General features: G+C 37.2%; 1 protein-coding gene across 1 annotated transcript in view; it reads left to right on the forward strand.

Annotated features, from left to right (window-relative positions):
- CDK19 (cyclin dependent kinase 19) overlaps positions 1 to 24,047 on the forward strand; it is a 121,700-nt gene that overhangs the window by 29,289 nt on the left and 68,364 nt on the right. The window contains exon 3 of the mRNA XM_066179416.1: positions 17,842 to 17,952. Within this exon, the coding sequence (XP_066035513.1) occupies positions 17,842 to 17,952 (111 nt within the window). The remainder of the gene's footprint in view (positions 1 to 17,841; positions 17,953 to 24,047) is intronic.

A 24,047-nucleotide genomic window follows, 5' to 3' on the forward strand; every position in this document is an offset into this window, starting at 1 on the left:
ATTTGTTCAGTATCCTCATTTGCCTTAGTATCTTCACACTTCAGAATAATAATTGCTTCTTCTTTTTTGACATGTTACATTTGTTATGTATTAGTGATTTTCTGCTTGCCTAGGTTTCACCTAGTCTGTTTAATTTTTCTGAGGATGGGTGATCCTTGCAGCTTTACATTCTGTCTCTAAGTATTTATTATACTTGTGGCCTAAAAAATACTTAACTGTTGCTAAATTGTCTTTTGTACTTTTTCACATTTGAAATTCACTGAACTTTGCTCAAAGCCTTGCAGTCAAAATAAGGAATTCTGCTGTGATTTTATGTTTTGATAATTTTCAGCTATCTCCATTGTTCAGATTTTCAGTCTAAGGCCAGATGGAAGATGGATGAATTAGTTTTTGCTTCCTCTGGGCATCTCAAATCCAGACCATTTTCAAGCTTTTATTTTTTATCTTCAGTACTTTTAGCGCTCATGTTTGTGGTGGTGTTTTTTTTGTTGTCATTGTTTGTTTGTTTGTTTGTTTGTTTTGTTTTTTTCCGAATGAGCCTGGAAAACAGATCTGTGGTGCTTTCTCACCGGGATTCTTTTCATAAAGTTATAGAATGGTTTTGGTTGGGAGGGGCCTTAAAGATCATCTAGTTCCAATCCCCCTACCACAGGTGAAGACATTTTCCACTAGACAGGTTGCTTCAAGCCCCATCCAGCCTGGCCTTGAACACTGCCAGGGGTGGGCATCTTCTCTGGGCATCCACAACTTCTCTGGGCAACTTGTGCTAGTGTCTCACACCCCTCAAAATGGAGAATATCTTTCTAATATCTGATCTAGAGCCACTCTTTTTCAGAATAAAGCCATTGACCCTTGTCCTGTCACTATATGTTCTTGTGAAAAGCTCCTCTCCAACCTTAATGATGCTACAATTTCAGTTTCTGTGTTTGTTGGTCTTCCATCACATGCACATGGGAAAAAATAAATCTATCCATCTTGCTAAAGCGTGCAGAGGTATTTGGTCATCTGGTGCACTTCATTGTTAACGTTTTATCAATATTTATAGAATTGTGGTGAGTTTAAGGCAACAAAAGGAATCTTCAAAGTTCAGTCTGCTGCTTCTCTCCTGAATTTGGCTAGAAGACACTAGTGGGTGCCAGTAAAAGATGAGTCCCTTTAGTGCTAGAATAGCTCCTTAGTCAAGGGGGATAGCAGTGAAAGTGACTGCTTCTGCACATTCACGGGGACTGAGCTGACAATGCTAGATTTGATAAGACTTCCTCTCAGGGTACTCGTAAGCTGCGGTGTTTTCATCTTGACAGCTTGGCAATCACTGTGGTGGAAACTGGCTGAATACAGAGCCTCAAAGTGACTGTTGCATGGCCAAAGGACAGTGACACAGCTGTTGCTTTCAGTGAATGTGAAAGCAGGCTTGAGTGTGTGCGATCTAATAACTGTGGGCTTAATGTTAAAAAATCCCAGCATTTGGCTGCATTAGCGGCGATAAGGGAGCGGTGGGGAGAGTGACTGTGCAGTGTGACTTAGGCTGATATTGCCCTTTTACAGTGCATGATGCTCAGAAGGATTCTGTTGTCTAGGTAACAGGGTCTGTACTTCATTTCTTAAGAAAGATGGAACAGATGTTCCTACAAGAAGCAACCAATTATCGCCAGTGAGAGCACTGACAGTATTTAAACTAATTGCTTTGTTGTTGCATACCGTCCGATTTGTACGCTGTGAATAGTGAAGAAAATTTAAAGGAAGGAGTCTTCCTTCCATGGATTTTCCTGAATGAGGCTTTTAACAAATATTTTCAGTTTATGAAATAGCACTCATCTATGTGTGCCTTTTAAGACTTCCATTTATCATTCTTTTTTTTTCTCTATATCATCCAGTCTTTAATATTTGTGGTCTCTTTTGTGATCCACTGAGTCCCATTGCTCCACCACATCTGTGTCAGATCACCATTAATTTATTTTGTTCCTTTAAAATGCCTAAAAATCTGAAGGCAGTGGGTAAAAGGATGCTTGCAGTGGAGTAAGAGATGGAAGGGCTTTTCAAGTGTTTTCTTAGTGGTGTTTTGGGGGCTTTTTTTGGGTCTTTTTTTGGGGGGGGGGTTCTTTTTGGCGGCAAAATCCAAGCACAGCAACTCAGGTAGGGACTGTGCTATTAAAAGCTGAGGCAGAAGGAAGCCATATAGACAGGTGTATACATAAAACCCCACTGTGGGCTGCTTAAATGGCAACACAACTTAGGTGTGCTGAGATAAGCAGGTGGTGACAGTGGCAAGAAAGAGAGAAAAGCTGAAGTGACAGTGTGGAACAAAGAGTGCCCGAGCTCTCCTACTGCAGCACTCATCAGCAGTGTGCCTTGTTTTTGTGAAAAGTTTTGCTGAAGTAACTTCATGTATGGATTCAAGTGTTTGCTTTCTTTATGGATATGGCTTTGTCTGTCTGGGAGTTTATTGTAGTCCTTACAGCTAAGATATGCTCCTGTCTTTTAAAAAAGAGATTTAAGGGGAGTAGTGTGTGTAAATCTACTTTTATACCTTTGGGATAAAAATCTGATGTTGGGTACTACATAAGAAGAGAGGGCATTGGGACCTGATTCTCCGGGTGCTCTTTGTGAGTCCTTAGCAAAGCTAAGCTCATAACGTTAGGTATTTTAGACAAAAGATCTGGCCCATTGCCTGAATTTTTCCATACTTCTTGCCAAATATACAGGCAAATACTCTGTTTTTTAGGTAGGGCATTGCAAAAACATGGTTTTTTTTTTTTTCTTGGCAATAATAGGATAAAGGAAGAATCCTTGACTTGCTCTTTTTTTTTTTCTTTCCTCTGATAAAGGACGTGCTGTTTTGATTTTTATCTAACTGTGGAAAATGTCATAATGAGTGGAAACAAAGTGCATGTTGCTCTTCTTAGATTATTTGGCTGAGTTATTCTATTGTATAGTAGTGACATGTTGATTGGGACAAAATGTCTTACTACATTCAGTTATTTCAATAAGCATTGTAAAATATTTGCAGTCTGAGTAGGAAAAAATTAATTCTAGGGGTTTAAAATCCTTTTTACCAGAATCCTTGCATGTAACTTGTAATCTTCCTCCAACTCTGGCTCCTGGCTTTTCAAATGTTATCTCTAATTTCTATTCCAAACCTTTTCTTTATTATACAGTTTCTTCTTTCTATAGTACTATTCCTATTCTGTTGCTTAGACTTCCTTATGATATCTGGAGTGTAAGTATTCACAACGTCTCATTTGTGATTTTATTCCTGCTTGCTTTTCTGTTGATATAGTTTTTGATTCTCCTTGCATTTCCCTGTTTTATCACAGGGTTTCTCAGCGGCAACATTTACTGCTTTTGCTGCTTCTTTTGTATTCTAGACTACTTATAATAAAATCTTAATCACCTTCTGCAGGTTTTTCACCTGCTTTTATGAGAGTTTTGTCAGTTTTTGCAGTTTAATTGTATCACACATTGCCAGTGCCAGGTTCTTCTCATCACCCTTGACATAAACTTTGAGCCCTCCTCTCCTTCTGACACCCCTTTCCATATAGATCATTCTGACTGATTTTATTCCTGAAGGTCATGCTCAAAGAATAAAAGAATTTGACAACGACTATATATTTTTACATTTTCTGTCCTTGGAAATAGAAGTTTCTTCCTTATGCCCCTTCTTTTCCCAGTACCACTTCATTTCCCTTATGCCTCATTTTTTCTTCTTTCTGACCTTCTGCTCACAGCACAGCCTGCCATCTTAAGTAACCTCACTGTCATGGGAACTAATGCTTAAAAGAGGAGAACAAGAGGACAGTTTTGCCTGAGGGTTGGTGGGCCTCTGGACTTTGTGCCAAGGTTAGGAGGAGCATTTGCTGTGTTGGACATGTTTCTGTGCATCTCTCCTCCCTTGACATTTTTTGTATTTGCCCTTTGCTTTCCCCTCCACTACTCTTTCCCTCTGTTCTTCTCACGTAGTTCATTCCTTTTTATGCTTCCATATCCCACTCCTCACCTCACCAACACCATTTTTTCTGTCTTCAGTTTTGTTAGTGTCCTCTGCTTTTTTTTCCTCCTCTTCCCTGCTGTTTCCACAGCCAGTTGCATTCCTCAGCACTGATATACCATTGTAGTCCATGAATCCTTTTCACATGATCTAGCATCTCTCTCCAAGGTCTTGCAGTTATCTTCATTTCTCATGCCAGCTCAGCTGTTTCTCCTGCTCAATGTTGCTGAGCAGAGCAGCCAGTAAGCTGCTGTGTTCCTCTCCTCCTGTGGCTGCCATGCTGATTTCCTTCTCCCTGGGATGGTTCTCTGGACCAGCTTTTCCTTCACCTTCTTCCTACCTCTGTTTCTGGAGTGAGTTTCATGTCCATTGCCCCATAAGAAGTCAGCCTTCTCCTCAGGGTCTGAATTGAGCAGGGGAAAAATGAGGGATACTTTCTCCTCTGTTTTACTGCCAGAGCTGTCTCTGACCTGCATCATTTAGCTCTAAAGCTCTTTCTACTGAATATGGTCGAATAGGTTTTTTTGGTTTTTTTTCCCCTAGGGATAATGAAGCACCAGGTGGCAGTTTGATGATAAAAAAATTGCTTAGCCTGATTTTGTTACTTTGCTAACCTGTGCAGAAGTGCAAAAGATCTTGTAATGCTATGCAGCTTGTTTAATAAAATTATGTTTGTCTGTCATCTTTGAATTTTAATGTAGTGGAAATGGGAGGGAAACTATCCTACCGATTTGCAGACAGCAGTGGCTTCTTGAATGATCATTACTTCAGTGCAAGTTGAGGGTCAGGAGAGAATCTTTGTCACTCTTCTGTAGAGAGCTCTAAGATTAGGAGCGTTCAAAAAAGGCAAATTCAAAGTCACTAGAATGATTTTCTAGTGAGTTCCTTAAGTCAAGACCTGACAGCAAATCAGATTTGGTCAACCACATAAATCCCTGGTATGTTCAGATGATGAATGTCTTTTGTGTTATCCTGATCCCTTTCCACTTTGGAAGGGATACAGTTGCACTAGAAAAGGTAGAGACAAGAAGAATCAAGAAGTTGGTGGTACAAAACTCCTTCATTATGAACAGAGACAAAGTAGACTGGGAATCTGTGGGTTGGAAGGGGAGGAAGCTGAAGGAAGGTATAGAAGGTCTAAAATCACAGACTTAGATGGAAAGTTAGTTATGGAATTGTTATTCAGTGTTTATCAGAACAGAAGAATTAAGGCAGCTGAAGGAGGATAGCAGTCTCTGGTTCTTAAATCCCTGATCTGGTGGGTTGCTGGAAGCTGACTGCTCATATCATAAAAGGCTTGTACTGTCTGTGCACTGCTCAACCTGTTCTTTTCCTTGGTGTTTGCCTCAGCTACATTGCGGCAGGATAGTAAGCAGACTTGAAATGAGTCTAAATCAAGTACAGCAGCTCTTACTTCTTTGACTAGGGACATGTATTTTGTGTTTTTATTGCAGTGGTGTTCTTACAAATGGCTAAATGGTTTATGTGAAAAATCAGGTGTTCACTAGTGCCCAGACTAGAAAGTTAGAAGCAATAAACATGCAGGAGGCTTGCTATATTCTTAGTGGGTCATGGTATCGTTGTGTAAGAAATTTACCTAACTTATGAAAGATGTAGTTCTTTTTCTTTAGGTAGTCCAAAGTTGTTTCAGAAGGAAGATGCACGTAAATGAATGCTGTCATTTTTTGCTGAGATTAGAAAAATATTACTTGCTGCTGCTAATGTCATGCTTAATGAGATACTGGCAAAGTTCTATTGCAGGTCTTGAGAGACTTCCAGTGACTCCTTTTCTGCATTACATCTGGGGCAGTGTTTGCAGTCAGTTCTCAGGAAGAAAGTCCAGTGTGAGTGTTTGTGGTATGTTGTTTTCAGGGCCACATGGGTTTTGCTGCCTTGGGCAAAAAGTCAGTTCACTACCCATTTGCTTGCAGCCAAAGTTACTTTAGAAAAGGAGTATATTCATTGGAAGATAAAAGGATAGTGCCACATGCTTAACCTCTTATGGTGGTAAATATTAGCCAGTTACTAATTTCTTCATCTAATAACAACCTGCTGTTGTTTCCAAAGTTCTCTTACTAAACTGGTGTTGTTCTGAGTCCTTATGGGTTGCTCTAAGAGTGTATTTACCTTGTTTATATTTTTATCTCTTTGCTTACAGAATTTCGTAACTTGCATTAAGCCACCCTTTGAGCCTTCCTGAGCTGTGTTGGCCCTCGTTGAAGGAAATGTGATTTTGCTGCATTCATTGTTTCATTAAAGGATTTTTCATATTTAATAGAAGAATGAGGAAATAGCAGGCTTTAGATTACAAACTGACTTTTTTTTATCCAGTTGCAGTCTGATCCTGAGAGTATGAGAAGAATCTTGTGGTAGGCGTTTAATGACTTGGGAGACTGCCAGTGAGCATCTTGTTTTAGCTTGCTTCACACATTAGATTTGTCTAACGTGTGGCTGAAGATTGCAGAAAATTTGGGTAAGAAATGGAAACCTACGAGCAAAAGCAGAACAAATTTAATGGGTAATCATGTTAATGAACACTAAGAGTGTTCTAGTGTTGTGCTTCCAGAGTGAAATGCTGAATTTGTTGTAAGTAACTGTCAACAGACTAATTATAGAAATAATTATTGAATAAAAACTCTGAAAGAGTAATATTTCTAAAGTAATCTTATCTGGAAACAATATATAAGAAACCTGATCTATGTGCGCAACTTTTGCTATTTTAAACAAACCCAGGTTAATAAAAGGAAGTTAAAACCCCAAAATAATACATTATCTCCTGCTGTCTGCAGGCGTGTTTCTCCTTGGGAGCATGGTATTAGACTCAATTTGCACTTGCAGCTACAGACTTGTGTATTAGCTTGTTTAAGTAGAGGTAAGACGTTTAAGACATTAAAGCACATCAGTTGAAGTGCATCAATGTTTAATGGATGCTGTCATTCAGAACTAAAGCGGTTTTAACTTGATTCCCATAAGGAACAGAAGTTTAATATGCTTAATATGTTTTGAATTCATACCTCTGATGTGTTTTAATTTTCTATTTAAAGAAGACTGTAACTATAAATTATGTATCCCAGGCGTTTACGTATGTAACTAGAAACGCCTGCATCCCAGTCTCGAGTAAGTAGAATGCGTACATATGAAGCATAACCATTAGGGTTCTGTTTGGTTGGTTGGGCTTATTCCCCCCTTCTTTTTTCTTTTTTTCTTTTCACACACTAACTGTACAAAAGTAGTATTTCCTTTTATTCCTTAAATGCTCAAATATATACAAGTTGTCACATTGTAGTGTCACAGAAAACTTAATGGGATTTACAAGACTATTATTCTTCCATGAAAAATTTGCTGTTTCTGTGGTTCAGCATCTTGAAAATGGTATATAACAGAAATCGCATTCTGGCTGGAAGTTGCCGTTTTGTTGCTGGATCAACCTTCTTGTTTGGCCCATATTGAGGCATATGCACTTAGTTTAACTTCTTTTGAGTTTCTCAGAGCATGGGCTTTATGTTGGCTTTAGGCAGACAGGTGTCCTGATTCTGGCCATGACAGGGCTAATTTTTGCAGAAGGACCCCTCATGTCATTTTCCAGGAATGGGGGAAGGGGTCCCTTTTGGGTTTGTGTTGTCAGACCCTCTGTGATGTGGTGGTGAGCATTTGCATATGAATCATTCACCTCTCTTGCACACACTTTTGTTTTTAATGTTGCTGTTACTGTTCTTTTTCTTATCTCGTTGCTGTTTCCAGTAAATTGTTCTTGTCTCAAGCCTGATCTTTGCCTTTTGTGCCATCAATTCTCTCCAGCCCTCTGAAGGGGTTGGCGAAGAGGGAGGAGTGAGCAAGTGACGCATGGTTTAAAGTGGTTTTTGTGGGAAGACTAAATTGGAGAATACCATTCCTAAACCATGAGGCAGGATAGCTGATACCTGATCTAGCATACAGCCCCTGGATACAAAGTCAAGCTAAGTTAGTTATTTTTTTGCAAACAGTTTTTGAATTACGAAGGAGTGTTATGTTAGTACTTTGTATTATCAGAAGACTGCCTTCTTAAAATGCTAATGGAAATGATAAATTATTGTTAGACTGTTGTCTCATTATAATTGTTGATTTCTATTCTTGTGTATTTCTGTATTGGAGAAATAATTGAATGCAAGTTGAGAACTTGGATGTGGGAGTACTCAGTAGCAGTACACCTGACCTTGAATAATATACCAAGTCTTTTTACAAAGCAAGGGTAGATTTAAATTCTGAAGTTGGATTTGTAACTCGCAGCATGCATACTTGAGAAGCTGCATTTTTTGGCCCTTTCCTGGGAGAGGGCTGGGATACCTTCCTTCAGGCTGTAGGGGGTCACCTCTTCTTACCTGGAATATTGTCCTGAAGTGCTGGAGCTGTGTCTTTCCAGGCACTGTGCCCCTTGAGTTCAGTAGGTCAGAGCAGTGGAGAGGACTGAAGCTAGGTTTGCCACTGGGTGAGTGGATGCTTTGGTTGTTGAGCCGTCAGCTTGGGAAGAGATGCTGACAGTCTCACTAGTGATACAGTTTAACACGTGGCCAGAGTGTTATGAACCAAGTGTAAATATATCAATCTCTGCGGGTCCAGCCCTTGCAGATTGGTTTAAAATAATTTTAGCGAGACTGCTCTTCAGAGGTGTTTTGTGAAGTAAAAGGTTTAATAAATGAAAAATAACAAACATTACAGAGAGCAAAAGAAAAGCTGCGCACAGGTGTCTGAGAAAACCTCTGACACTCTGCTAGAAACACTCCAAAAAGCCTCATATTTCCTTTGTGATCCTTCTGAAATACTGAATGTTTTAGAAGGGACAATTTGGCTCACTGCCAAAAGGGAGAGGTACAGGATTTGAAGAACAGCAAAAAGGTCCAATAGATGCTCCTCTCTTGGCACTGAGCCAATCATTGTCAGAAGGGTATCAAAGTTTCTGGGTTGTTTACCTTATAAGAAATGTAAGGGGTGAGTCTTAAACTTTTCTCTATATGGAAAATACTTGCTGGATGTGGGAAATGCATTCCTACACACAACCAAATTATTATGGAGCCAAATCCGTTATGCATCGTCTGAGAGAACCCCTCACACGCTGAATTTTACAGGTGGATTTGGCAGAGATTTCAGATCTTGGGTATAGGTGTTGGATCAGCTCAGCATTATCACACTTGATGCACTCTGGTTCTAGCAAATGTGGGAAGTTTTCATACCATAGGACAGAGAACTTCAGGATAAGAAGTAAAGGCACAGGATTGCACTTTTCCCTGAGCCCAGCAAACCTATTTACCAAGTTGGGAGGCTGGTTATTGTTACTGTTCAGATACAAAAAGTTGTTGGATGGAACTTTTTTCAAGGTCTAGATTTTTTTTTTTTTTAATGGTAACTCCAAATAGCTTATTTCACAATTTGTGTTTATAGAGTTTGTACTGTATCAAATGTGGAAAATGGCAAATAATCACAAAAATGAAAAATTACTTTAATAATAAAAGCATTAATCAAAAAATTGGCTAAGTAGGGGAGATAAGTAAACTTTAGGACTAAAGAGGAAAAAAGGACCGTAAAATATTATCTTTGCAGGATACTATTGCAATTGCTGCCCAGTATTTTGTATAGATTAGTAACTTAATACCTTTTGAGATGCATCAGTATGGTGCCATAATTTATTGAGTTTGGAAAAACATGCTTTTTGGCCGTTCTTTGCTAAGACATTGTTTGTCTTGTTCTGGTTCATATAACATTTATCTTTCTGAAGTCTTCTTGAGAGGAAAATCTTTGAAAAATGGACGATCAGCGTTGATGTCTACTCATCGTATTTGCCCTTCTGCAGGAGTTATAGAACACCTCAGTTGCCTTCACTGTTTATTCACTATGAGATACAGTGTTAGAGCAAGGTGATAAATGGTTGCTAGGAATTCAGAAAAGTGTGGAAATGTTAGAATAAGAGCTGCAAGAGAAAACTAGTTGCAGTTTAAAACTCCAGATTGAATGTGTAGGTTTGGAGAATGGTGTGATGCTATTTGTGGTGTGTTGTATTCCCTCTGCCCCATTGTAACATTTTAATATAGCTTTTGGTTTAAGAGATTTTGTTAGTTTGATGGGAAATTTCTTTATCCTTTCAGTAACAGAAGAAATTTATAGTCAACCTAGAAAAAAATTCAGGGTATCTTAAAATCTTCTGAAAGGACAAACATTCACTATTACTTTTTTAGCAAGTTACTTTCTGTAGATGTTTTCAGTTTAGTTGTTGGTGTTATCTGAGTGGTTGGATATTCTTCTATTGTAGGCCAAATAAGGAGAAAAATCTCCATGGAGAGAGACAGAGCTTTAACTTATCTATACCTTTCAGTTGGGAGTAAAATGGTTATTGCTAAATCTCTGGCCAGACTGACCAAAATGAAATACACAGCTGCCTTTAAAAGAAGAGAGAGCATAGAAATCAATTGTCCTAAAGGAAATGAGGTTTCCTTTAGGAAGATGCCCAAATTCAATAATAATTCAGATTTATTTTGTAGAAAAGATATGAAAATAAATAATATATTTAATACGTGCATGGGAGCAAAGCTGATGTATCATCTTAATGTCAGCATTTCCTTATATAGTTGTGTTAAAAATTAAGAAATTTCTTGCTTTGGAAGTAATTTTACAGTAGTCCTTTGTCTATTATTATGACATCTGTGCTCTGGGATACGATACTGGTAAGTAAGAAATGGAAAGAATTGTTATTACTTGTATTTCTGCTCATGTGCTTCAAGACAAACGCCAAAGATTTATTTTTTTTTTTTCTGGAGACCCTAAGAATTAAAAATGCAGTTATCCTAGTTTCTATTTCTTTAGTTTAGTTAAAATGTAATACTTACAAGAAGTCTTTTGCCAAGCTTTTGTTTCAGAATAATAATGTTACTTAGCAATGCCAGACCATTTTCAGCTCCTGAAATGAAAATATTTATAGAATAAATACTTTCTTAATCCTTCTCATAGGAGGAGGGTGGAGCACATTTTTGCCTTCTTCCTGTCCTGGCATTTGGCAATTTACTGGTTAGATTCTGTTCCTTGTCGTCTTCTTTTTTTTTTTTTTTGAAACATACTTGATCATTCTCTTCTGATACTTTGGAGCCCTTGCAGTTTGGGGCCTGTATGCTTTGAATAGATGCAAGTGTGAAGAAAGAAGGGTGAAGAATGTGTAGAGCATACTAGGAGGGATCTTTTAATATTAAGGACTGCTTGGGATCAAACTGGTCAAAATCAGATTCATGTATAGGAGGAATTAGAGGGAAGAGAAGAGTCTACATGGACTCAGACTCTGTTTTGAAGTATTTTTAGCTTGTTAATTTTAATTTGGAGCTTGCCTTGCAAACTCAGGCAGCAGTCCTAGAGGTTTGTGTAAGAATGGTAGTTGTTAATTTTTGACATTTTACTCTACCTCCACTACTTGGTTTTGCATGCCAAAGGCAGTCCAAGGACAGGCCTTACCAGACCACAGCACAAAGAATATGTCCTTTCTAAAGTAGAGTTTGAGCTAATGCTTAAAATTTTACCTTTCTTTTTAGATTTTTTTGGGGTGGTTTCTTTTTTAGTGTGTGTGTGTATATCTGTATTTTTCCATCTCTGTTTTTATGTTGCCTGCATCTTTCTAAGACTTCTTATGTAAGTGTCAGCCATGGACAACTTAAAGCTGGAAACAAACCCTCCATACCTGCGTGAAATATCCCCCCCGCAGCCCCCCCCTGGGACTAGCTCTTGAGAGGCTTTGGAGGGATATCTCAGAGGGACAGGACAAAAGATTCCAAAAGAGGCTCTTACCCCAGGACTATTCCAAGGTGTTTATTCTTGAAGGGTTCCAGGGGCCAAGAGAGAGAACAAGGAAGTACAGGGGTCTTATCTAGTCTCCCACTCTGGGAGGATAGCTGGCACTCAGCCAATTAGATAAAGGAAGGAAAAGTCAAACCATATGGTTACAGGCATTAGGGGTCTTGGGGGGAAAAACCATTCCCCAGAGAATTACAACACCTGCGCTGTTTGAAGGTGTTGCTATAAAGACTTTTGGTACTTCAGTTATGCACTAACGCTGTAATTGTAATTTTTCCAAGTAGAAATGGGAATCCAAACTGGAAAATCCCTAACTTCAGAATCAACTAGATCACTAAAAAGAAGCTGAATTTTGATTAGTTTTCTAATGTGGTACCCTGTTTGAATTTTAATTCCCTTCTCTTTTGTTGATAACTTCTCTTATCTGGATAACAAGATCTGTAGCACAGTTAACAAAGGAATGTTCTTACATGTTAAGTAAAATAAATAGCTGCCTGTTGGTTTTTGTTTATTTTTGAGAGGTCCATGTATACCTTCCTGAGGGAAAAGCTGCAGCATGAACTTGATATGATAATAGGCAGCAGAGTTTCTGTGGAAAGGATAATATTAATAACATGGAGGAGAGCATCTAGTATTGATTAATAGCATCTAAACTAGTTGGAATTTTAAAAGACCTCCTGAAAAAGTAAAATTGTGATCTTTATGTTTCTTTGAAAAGCCGAGCTTCAGTTAAAAAATACCTTCAGTGACTCTTGATGCTTCAAATAGATTCATCACAGAAAAAGCGACTTTAAAATTCTGTAATGTGCAATTGCTTTTATGAGCAATCAGCCTCATGCTTTGGTCTTTCCTGTGATTTCTTGTGATCCACATTTATCCCTGCTCAACGTTTTTGTTCTGACCTTGAAAATGGCTAAATGCAGTACAGGGTGCATTTCCATCAAAGAAACTACCAGTGCTGTTCCAGATCAGTTGCAGTACATAGATCAAAAAACTGAAGTAAACTATGTGAAGGGTGGGTACACCTCTTAGATGAGATTGCCCCCTGAGTAAATTTTTGAAGGTGGTTATGGGCTTTGTCATCAGTGGTACAGAAATACATGTTTGCTGCAAGATTTACTAGTGTCAGTAGTGAGAGCACTGGTTTGTCTTCCTGTTTTCTCTAATTTTTCTTCGGTTCCCTTCACAGCGAGATGAAGATGTCTGTCCTCACCCTGCTTTTGTAAGTAGTAGCTAGAAAGCATTCTTCATCCTGTGGCATACAAATATTTCTGGACAAGATTTATTTCCTTGAGGAATGTACTGTTTGACTTGTTTGTAAATGTGCTAAGTACTTTCATAATCGATCACGTTGTTTATATTGGTAACACTGCAACTCTTCTCCTATTCACAGAAGTTATCTATTTCTTTGGGAGAAAAAAGGGAGAATTTTACATCGTTCAAAAGACCAAGAGACTTCCTAGTTGCTAGTCTACTTCTTGTAAAAGGAGATTGCATTATATGGTGATAGATGATTTGCAGGCTAAGTTCAAGAATTTAAACCAAATTGCTGTAGGAGCTTGCTGTCAATCATCTTTTCCATCTGCTGAAGATGATCAGTAAAACCTCACTAAACCCATTTTTCTTGAAGGCTCCTACAAGAGCACATCCTGCATAGGCATCTATATAGGGAATCTAGTGGTGACTTATATCAAATTCATCAACCAAATTTGTTTTCCAGTGTTGATAAAGAAGCAAATGAAATATACTATTTCCCCTGCTATTGAGAAGCTATTCCTGAACCTCCTGTTCATGAGATGCTAACTTGCAGTATAATTTTATCTCTTACTAGCTGTCTTTCTGTTCTTCAGCCACGATGATCATCTAGTGTAATGATTTCTTTCATCATTGATGCTCATGTCTTTGTATTTTAGTGGGTATCCATTCTATTTATTTCAATATTTGATCAGTTACACTAATTGTGAAAGTTACAGTAATTGAGAATTCCCGTTGAGAGATATTGTTTTGCTCCTTGGGTCACCCTTTGCCTCTTTCTGGGAGAGTTCATCTTTTGTGTGGGTGTGGAGGGAGAGGTGTTTGAGCAAAGGAAACTGTATATAGGATTTAAGAATATATCACTGAAGCCTTTTATGTACTGATATCAATACATCCCATTCTCTCCTGTAAGGACCTCAACTAGGATATCAAATATCAAATTTACCATCTTAATTTACTTCTTTGTTTTATGGCAATCCAATTCTATCACTTGGCACTTGCATCTGCTGACTCTTCAGTCTATAGTAGAAATTTTTGGTTAGTTTCTAAGTGTATGAATTGAGATTTTGTGCTGTTAATTTAATCTTGTTTCTGTTTCTCTTTGTTTACTCAGTCACGTAATAAAGTAGCATAAAAGATGATGCATTATCACATTCCTTTTCTTCCTTGGAAATGCTGCCTTTATTTATTCAGATAATTTCATTCACACTCATGATGTTGCCACTGCGATAGGTTTTATTAATAAACACAGTACTTGTTCTTTGGTAACTCCTCAAATAGTTAATATATAGAGCTACTTTACCTTGAAATGTGTCCCACTGTCAGCTGCCCTTTTAGGGTAATTTTTTTTTGCTCACCTTGAATGTATTCCAGTTGTCATCTTTCCCATCTGATGAAGTATTTAAAACTATTATAAGGTTGAAATTTGGGCACAGATCTGCTTGTGTAGAAAATAAATTATCAGAGAAGAAAGTCAGGTTTGTTTTTTCACACGTTTTTCTTTATGTTCATTGTTTCAAAATTGGTTTTTTGTGTGCTTTGGATTCAAAAGTCTCCAAATGCCTTATCTCCTTTGTGTCCCTTTTTGAGTGTATGTGATGTATTTGCTAATCATCTGATACCATCTCTGAGTTTTACTTGTATATGACTGGTGCTAGTTTCTACTTTCTTAAGTGGGAGGCATTTCTGTTACCTGAGTGTTCATTCATTCCATGATCAGTATCATCGCTAGTATTAAAACCTGAGGTGAAACATTACAGACTGTTATTTTTTTCTTTGTTTTATGATATCCCACTTTTACTTGCTTAATCTTGTACATTCTCTTTTGCTCCGTCTCTGGCTAGACAACCATTACTCTTTTCTTGGATTTTCTGTGCAAAGTCTACCTCAGCATGACTACTGACACTTTACATTTCCAAGGCTTCAAGCTTCTATACCAATGGTGTTGCCAACTTAACTTTGTTTCAGGCACCAGAGACTTTCACATCATCACTTTCCCCTTCTCCTGCTATAAGAGACATTCACTTGTGAGGGAAATTCTCACAGTGTGCATCATAGAGAACTTACTATTCATCAGACAGCTGAAGAAATTACTGGCAATTCTGCATGTAGAATATCCATCTGGGAATCCTAGAAGCTGTTCCATGCTATTTGGGCTATCCAAAAGCATAATTTTAAACTTCTAGCTGTGGCATCAGCTAAGAATGGTGATAAACAAAGATGCTTGTACAATTCTCTTGTTAATAATTTTAATAATAATCATCATAATTTGTTTAGATGAAAACCATTGTACAGGACAGTCAAAGTTGCACAGATGTTGATAATTCACTATGAAGTCCTCACTATCTTTTTATCTAAACTGTTCTGTGTGCTGCTACAAGAAATAAATGTATCATAACTGAGACACAGGTTTTTATTAGCATTTTACCTCACGTTGGGTATGATGGAACTTAAAGTTTAGAGGAACATTAGGTTAAAGTACTATTCAAATATGGTGCTGTGTTCATTTACTAATAAATTATAGTAGTTGCAGATTCTTTTTATGTTCAGGTTGTTATCTTGGAATGCAAGATGTTGTCAAGTACACTGGAATCTTTCAATTATTAAGACCGTATATTAATTTCTTCCTTGTGTCTTCAGGCTTAAATCAACCAAATCTTCAAACGGCTTTACTTCTGCCGAAGACCTAAGAAAATAACATTGCTATTATGTTTCATTTATCTCTTCTGTTTGTTTAAAGTTTATGCAGCAATCTGCTGCAGGAAACCTGTAGACAATGATTTATCATATCCCTGAAGTTGTACCTGTGGTTCTAGGTAGGGCTGAACAGCACATTTGTGAAAGCTGTTTATGGTGATGCATGGACATAACAATCATATTACATAAAGGTGCATCACTTACCTGTTAGATGTATGTGGCATGTGTAGGAGGGAAATATTGACAAAATTCTAGTCAAACACTGAAGATGTTAAGGTAGGTAGTAGATTCAATTGTGATGCAAATAGCTTTGCTATGTCACCGTAATTTTTACGTTGTTGGTTTCCACGTGTCTACTGTAATGGAAATACAGTTTCAGAAGTCACTTGTTTCCTTTTCTCTCAGCCTTAGATCGATACTGGTCTTTGTAACACTTGTCTCAAATTTGCTGTCTTTTGGTTTCCACAGCTGTGTATTTGGTTCTGCCCAATATTCCTTTCTGATCACATCTTTCCAGTGCTTTTAGAATGACCTCATCTCTACTCTTTATGTACCTATGAGTTACATCTCTTCAGTCCCTGTGGTCACCCTTTCTCCTGCAGTAGTGTGTTTCCAGATGAGATGGTTTTTAACATAAATCTGACCAACAGTTTGTGCTTGTGGCTCACGCTTATCCCTTGTACCTTACGTGATCATTTTTGACCTCCTCTAGTTGGTGTGGAGCATCACTGCAAGTCCAGCGTAGCTAGAACAGAGCTCTCCTTGATGTGGTGTGTTGGCCTCCTAGAGCCAGCATTTCCTTGGTTGCTCTCATGCTGCTGAAGCATTGGCTGCTGTGGCATGCAGCCTTGACAGCCAGAATGTAACATAGAACAAGTCTCACAAGGAGCTGCTGAGGGAACTGGGGTTGTTTGGCATGCAGAAAGGAGGCTTGGGGTTAGGAAAAGAAAGACAAATAACACTTTCTGTGTGGTAAAAAAAAGCATCTAAACTATTTCATTTTCTGGAAGACTGGAATATGTTTAAGCAGCTATGATATTCTTTAGATTTCCTGTCTTGACGAGTATCTGTATAGTCAGAAGATAATATAATTTAAAATCAGTATTTTATTTCCCCTAAAATAAACATCTTGACTCTTTTTCTGTAGGGTGAAAAAAGGGAATATTCATTTCTCCCAAATGTGCCTTGGAACCTACTCCATTTACAATTTTGCCATTATAAATTGATTCTTGGCAATGTATGTACCAGTGCTGCAGATGCAAGCAATTTCCAGACAACACAGAAATGATCAATCATTCTGGTAACTACAGTGTGTAGAAAGGGGGAAAAAAAAGTGATTCCATGGAAATTATGTTTTTGGGAGTACCACTTCCCAACTCTTCCTGAGACTGGATTAATCTGGCAGAAGGATGACTTCAGCAGCAGTGCCTGCATTAATATTCTGTCTATTTAGTAATGAGACCAAATTTTCTTTCTGGCAAGCAATAAATAAATTTGGGATTATTTCTGGATTACAGAATAGTAGCTGAAACAACTGGTAGGTAGCCTGTGTTGGTAAACTTTTCTTTGAAAACACGCTGTTTTCTGAGAACCATAGCCTGCGAACTTTGAGGCAAGTAAGGTAGGGATCCAAAGCAAAACTACGTTATTGGTAATAAAACAGTTATATGGTGATCAAGAGCTGTGTTGTCCAGACAAAGAATGGGACCAGCTGCAGAAGCTTCATTCGGGCATCCTCAAATGCTGATGCTCACCTTTGATAAGAAAACAGAGTATATTTGTGTGTAATATCTTTTTTTAAGAAAGATATTGGTGGCAAGCAGGATGAATAGGTGGGATGGGCAGCTCTGTGCTGAGAGTGAGACGGAGAAAGGTAAGTAGTAATGGGCAGCTATGCCGTTAGAACGGCAGTCCATGGCGCAGAGTCTGTGTGTATCCTGATTTTGATGTTTGGAAGATAATGTGCTGAATCAGTGGTCTTTCCTTCCAGCGCCTTTTTTAGGTTTACTTGTTTGCTCTTTGACCTGTTTGGTGGTTTTGTTGCTGTGTTTGCTTTTCTTAACAAGCACAGAAGTAACAAGAGCTTCTCTGTTTCTCTGCAGCTTTTACGAGAGTTGAAGCACCCAAATGTGATTGCATTGCAGAAGGTTTTCCTTTCTCACAGTGACAGAAAGGTTTGGCTGCTGTTTGATTATGCTGAGCATGATTTGTGGGTAAGTACAGATTTCCCTGAGTGTTTGAGATTGTGCAATAAGAGCTTGTTCAAACTGATGTGTGGGATGTACCTTCAAATAGGCAGAGATGCATTAATTTCTTGCTCTGTAATTAAGGGTCTAACTGATAATTCTGTTACTTTTACACTTTAAAGCTGCCAAAGACTATGTAGAATTTTTTTTAAGTCAGATTGAGTTTTGAAGTGAAAAGGATTTTTCTGCAAGCTTTAATTGGATTTAAAGAAAGTATTCCTAAATTGAGATTTTCTAAAACTGTGTTTGGAAATGTATTTAATACTTTTTTCCTGACATTTTGCACATACACAAGAAAAAAGGAGAGGGGCTGCTTTGATGAGTCCTCTCACTGAGAGTGACTGCAAGTGACTATATTTTAAACAGTGAATATGTGTCAGTATGAGTGGAAATGAAATAGCAAGTAAGCTAATTGGACCTGCTGATAGACTCTCATTACAAGGAGGAGGAGTAGAGTCTTAGATGTCTGTGCGTAAGTTTTAGCAAAATATGACATGATTTGATATAGTCTGTTGTAGAAGTGGACATCAGTGAGATTGTGACTTGAACTCAGATGAAAATATTCAAGCTCCACATCTGTTGATAAGATGTGGGTTACTTGAATCTGGATTTGTGTTTAAACCTGAGAGATATCAATCACAAAGTGTAACCAATATGCTTATGATTCCTTTGAAAATACTGGCAAGGAGAGGAAGTGGTAATATAAATTCCAGTATTACTTTTGAAGGCTTCAGTAATATTACTTGCTGTTACATATGTTAGTGACAAATTGCTCAATTTCTTCATACTTGGCTCTTGAGCTTGTAAATAACACAAAATTTTAATTGGACAGAAAATAAACTTAGATCATTCAAAAAGACACTTCTGTCTCAGAACACATAAAATCATGGTCATTTGTTCCCCCTCAAAAGCTTGAAAGATATTTTATTTTTCTTATGGGCTAGCAGGTTGTATTTTGCAAGTTTTCTTCATCGAAGTTCAGTAGACACTGAGAATTTATGTATTTCACAGAGCTAGCGATGATGAAGAGAAGTACATCAGCTAAATCTCTCTGTGATAGAATTTATTTGTGTATTAAATGAGTTTACCCATTTTATGGAACAGTCATAACGAACACATTTTACTGCAACATTTATTGCCGTGTGTTTTAAACACCTTTTTTCCTAACCTTTTCTATTTGATTTTACTTTGAGCGTGTGGTTTTTACGCTACATAGTGATTTTTCACATGATTTAACAGCTTTAGAAGAATCACTGCAGTTTGATGTTCTTGCCACTCTTCCCATATGTCTGGGTGTTGGATAAAATCTCAGTGAAGTTAATTATTTTCTATTATTTAAAACTGAAATGTTTGTTACAATGAGGTACTTGATATGAACTGATCTCCCCCTTCCTAACTCTCTTTTGTTTTTATTTTTTTCTATGGGACATGCTACACAAATCATTTCTCCTTTCCTGTATAATTGCCCATGTTTCCTCACTTCTTAAGCCTTTGCCAGGAATTTTTTCCTCCCTTGCATAAAGTTGGCCATGTTCAAGGCACTCTTGGTTCTGGCTTAACCTTGGTCCTCATTTCCTTTACTGTCAGCACTTCCCAAGCATCGCTCTTAATTCCCCTTTTGTCTGTTTTGCTCACTCCCAACTTTGTGTCTTTTTCCACGCTGCCTCCTACACATGGAACAGCCTCCCAATTAACGTACGTAAAGATCCTTCACTATCCTCCTTCAAAAAACTCCTGAAAATCCACTTATTTTGTAACGCATTTCAGTAATACCAACCACTTGTCATTCTGTCTGTGTTGTGTTGTGTTTTGCATTTCCTGTGCTTTACAGCTTGTGCCCTTTCAACTCTTTGGGGTAGAAATTTTAGTAGGGGTTTAGCACTTTTTTTTTTTTTACTGCTTAGCACCATGTGCTTCCCCAGCACTACATAAAGACAAAATAAATCTATTTATCATGGATATATCAGTTTATAAGGATTTAAGTTTTGGAATTGAAGGTGTGCTGTCACTTGGGAGATGTAGATATCCAGAGACTAATGTTTTCAAATGTGGGTAGCTTAGAGTTACTTACCAAAGTCAGTGAGTATGGAAACTGTCTTTCTGTTCAAAGCTGCCCAGCTTCAGTAAATCCTATTGGCTTCAGTGAGAAGAATAAATGCTCATCACATTCAATCATTAGATTAATTAAGATCATTATATTTTTCAGCTTCTGTACTGGAAACATTTGGCAAGAGATGAATAAACTATATGAGATGCTATCTTATTCTGTTAATTTTCTAATACTGAAAACAAAATGTCCTGTTCTAAAGGGTTGGTGCTAATTAAACTTATTAAAAAGTTCTTCTATGGTGAGCAAGACTTTTTTTTTTTACTTCTTGTTTAATTCCCAAGAATGAAAATGCTCAGATCTGAAATTTTATGTTTAGATAGTGCGTACTTAATATGTAACTTCTGCTGATACTGTTACCAAGGAATGTAGAAGCAATGCTAATTTGAACTACTTTAGGCGAGAGTTGATGGACACTGAATATGCTGTCCTTGACTACAAAGATAGTCATTGGTTTTAGTAGCTAAGCCTGTTGAAGATACTTTCTTTTCTTACCTCTCAAGTTAGATTATACAAGATAGTGCAAAACCATGACATTACCATGGAGAATATCTAAGAATACAGGAACTTTTTTGACAAATTGATTTATAGCTAGTTTCCTTTGATTATGAGAATTCTTAGTGTAATACACAATGTTATGATTTTTCTTGGCTATTTGTCTCTGCTAAAGAGAGCTGGTAAAGTTCTCAGACTGTAGGGATGTTAACATTTTGTTCTAAAGGTCAAAAATTTGTTTTAAATTCCAGAGTTCTTGCTGTCTTATCAGCAAAAGAATACCTTCTTTTTTATTAAACTTTCATGGATGTTCTTTATCACCCTAGTCTTATACTTCTAGACAATATACTGCTGTCCAGAACTTCCTGTGTAAAGCTAGTGCATTTAAAGACATTATTCAAATTTACATCAAATGCTTTAAATGCATGATGATTACTAAAATGGACTTGAAGAAAAGTTTGATACAAATGAGATCTGTCCTGAAGGTGAATTGTTTTGTCAGTTTAGTTACTTTTAGGCACTGTAGAGGTGCCTGAAAAAAAAAAGAAACAAAAATTTTGTTTTGTTCCCTTTTACAGCAGATTTCTAATATTGAAAGTATTTTCTAAAGCACATGTTTTAGTATCACAGATAAACTCACATTCGATGACTTCAATTTCATAGTCTCTATACTTTAAGGATTTTTGATTCTAAGCACCATTTTTGTTGTAATTTTTTTTAAACCCTATTGTATTGATATAGGTAATTTATATACCTTTTCTAGTTGTAGTACAGAGGTAATTCTCAGACTCATTTAGTATGTGTATATAACATCAAATTTTTAAGATCCCTTTTTCTAGAAATATAGATATATATAGTAATACATAGCTTAAATAAGAAGCTTCTGAATGGGTTTGATCTCATTTTGAAAAGGGGGGATATTGTTGTCATAGTAAAATGTGCTGAATGTGCTTTATAGCAATTAAAAACATTGCTGGTTCTTAATAAGTAAATACGTAAATAATTAACTATGATTTGATAATATTGAATGTGATGATACATTCACTATCCCTGACCAGTTAAACCATGATCTATGAGTTTTTTAGGTTTGGTTGAATGTTTTTCTCTTACTATTAGATTCCAGTGATCTCTACCAGCTAAATGCTTAGCAGCAAATATTATTGAAAAACATGGAGTAAAATTCATCTTGGAATTATTGTTGTTAATATATGGGCAGACTGGCTTTGTTTTATAGGAATTACTTGTTATGTATAAATTCTGCTTTTAAAAATGTAGGGTAGAGATTATTAGCAGAGTCATGTGAACCTGAAAATAATCATCAGATAATGGAAAGGAGAAAATATTTTTCCTACATGTGAATTTCATAGCACTACTAGATGCTCTCAGTCTACAAATAAATATACTTGATTTCAGCTAACAACATTTTGAATAATCTTTTATGATAAATGAAGTTGGGAGAGTGTTGCATACTGGTGTGTGCAATAAACCTGCACATTTGTTTAATCACATGAGTATTATCTAACAGCTGAGTTTTAATATATTCCTTAAGTATGGTATAATCAGAATTGTTTCTTTAACAGGCTTTGGGTTTAACTCTTAATCGTAAATATAATTCAGATGCTAGTTGATGACAAATATCTTTATATACATAAAAATACTTTTCTCAGTGTAACAGTTTCATTTTTTTATCTTTTGATTTTCTAAGTCATGCCTACACTTTTGGTGTAATTCAGGTGATTCTGCCAGGTGACTTTTCATGCAGTCTTCTCTCTTGTATGTGTATTTACCAATATAGGCTGGAAGGAGGATATAAGATTTGTCAAGACAGAAGGGAATGGGCTGGCGTAGGTTTTTGTCATGATTGATTGCTTCCAAGTGAAATGAATGGGGTTTTTTGATCATCAAAGTGATAGTTGAATTTCTTGCAGAGGGCAGTGCCATTCCTTGCCCATAGCTGTTTGTCATATTCTCAGAACATACACTTGCTCTTTCTGCCAGATTTGTATGAATCTGAGGGTAGTTTATGTGGACTCATTTTCCATACCACAAAACATGAGAATTGGAGGAAACAACAGGTAGGAGCAGGCCTCAAAACAAGGGCAGGGTTCAAAAGCATAAGTGTGTGAAAAACTAATGTGAACAGAGTGGTGTGAGTACTGTGTATTTCACTTTTATGTGTACTGAAAGGGTAGCTGAATCCTGATGATTTTTATTAACGTCGTATAGAGTTACTTTGCAATATTTAGGGCTGAAAGATATTATAAGACCTAGAAAGATCCAGGCAAAACCTAGGAAAAATTACATGGGATCTGTTTATGCCTGCTCTGTGTTTCAAAGCTTAGATATTTAAAGCAAGCTGGCATTAGCAAAAATTGATGTATGAAAGTTCCTTTCCCTGTTACTAAAAATGTTCACCTCTTGTCACTTGGAATAGGGTCTTTCATTAGGCAGTTTGGTTAATGATATTTTAAAGAAGATACTTGATGATGGCCATGCACTGGCACCATTTAGAGGGAACAACCATGCTTTTTCCCCCTCCTCTTTTGAAGGATAGTTTATGTTCATTGCTGTAATGTTTCCAAAATTGGAAACTAAAAGTGATCGCTCTAGAGGTACTTCTACCCACTTCTGTTTTGATTTTATTTTACTTGTGGTAAGTAAATTGACAAAATTCTTAGTTTCTAAAACTCTGATGTCTGAAATGAGTTGTTAAGTGTAGGCATATGAAACTATGATTTATTTTTGGAACAGCAAACAGATGTTACTTGGGTTCATTGGGTCTTTGCTTTCTCTTTTTGAAAATTACAGAAACAATGCATGGTCAGTTTTTGTACCACCTTAAGATTTTGATTTGTTCTTTCATACCCTTTTGGAATGCTTTTCATTTAAAGTAAACGTAGTAATTGGAGGTAGTTTTGTGTTTGAAATGGGACTGGAAGCTATATAATATGAATCCTCTTGGCCTTAGTACAGATTTAACATGTATCCAAGCTTCCCACTCCTCAATATTAAAATGGAACTTTACTTTTTATTGGCACATTGACATAATTCTGTTTTGTTCTCAAAGGCTGGATTAGGAATTGGGTGGAATGCGGGTTTTTTGCTGAATTGTTGGGAGTGCGAGCAGTTTGCTTCAGCAGGAAGAGGCATCTGTGTTGGCATGATTGCTTTCCAGTTTGATAGAGATGCATGTAATTTTCAACAAGCATTGCCTTAAGTAGTAGAACTCAAGCAGTCAGGTTTTCTAGAGGCTTGTGCCTGTGGATTATTTCATGTGCATTGAGGTGGGAGCTCACTGTAACTTCATTGAGTCAGACATGCATAAAATCCCTCTGTTAGCTGGCATCCTACTTCTGTGAAAAGATTTTAGGTCTAACTTGTTTGTTTTAACCTCTGTCACACTGAACAGTAGTTCTTGGAATTGGGAATGGGATGCCACAAACACAAACAGACTTGGAAG

This window comes from Chamaea fasciata, unplaced genomic scaffold (assembly GCF_029207755.1).
Source record: "Chamaea fasciata isolate MVZ Bird 193981 ecotype frontalis unplaced genomic scaffold, bChaFas1.0.hap1 SCAF_3, whole genome shotgun sequence".
Taxonomy (NCBI): Eukaryota; Metazoa; Chordata; class Aves; order Passeriformes; family Sylviidae; genus Chamaea; species Chamaea fasciata.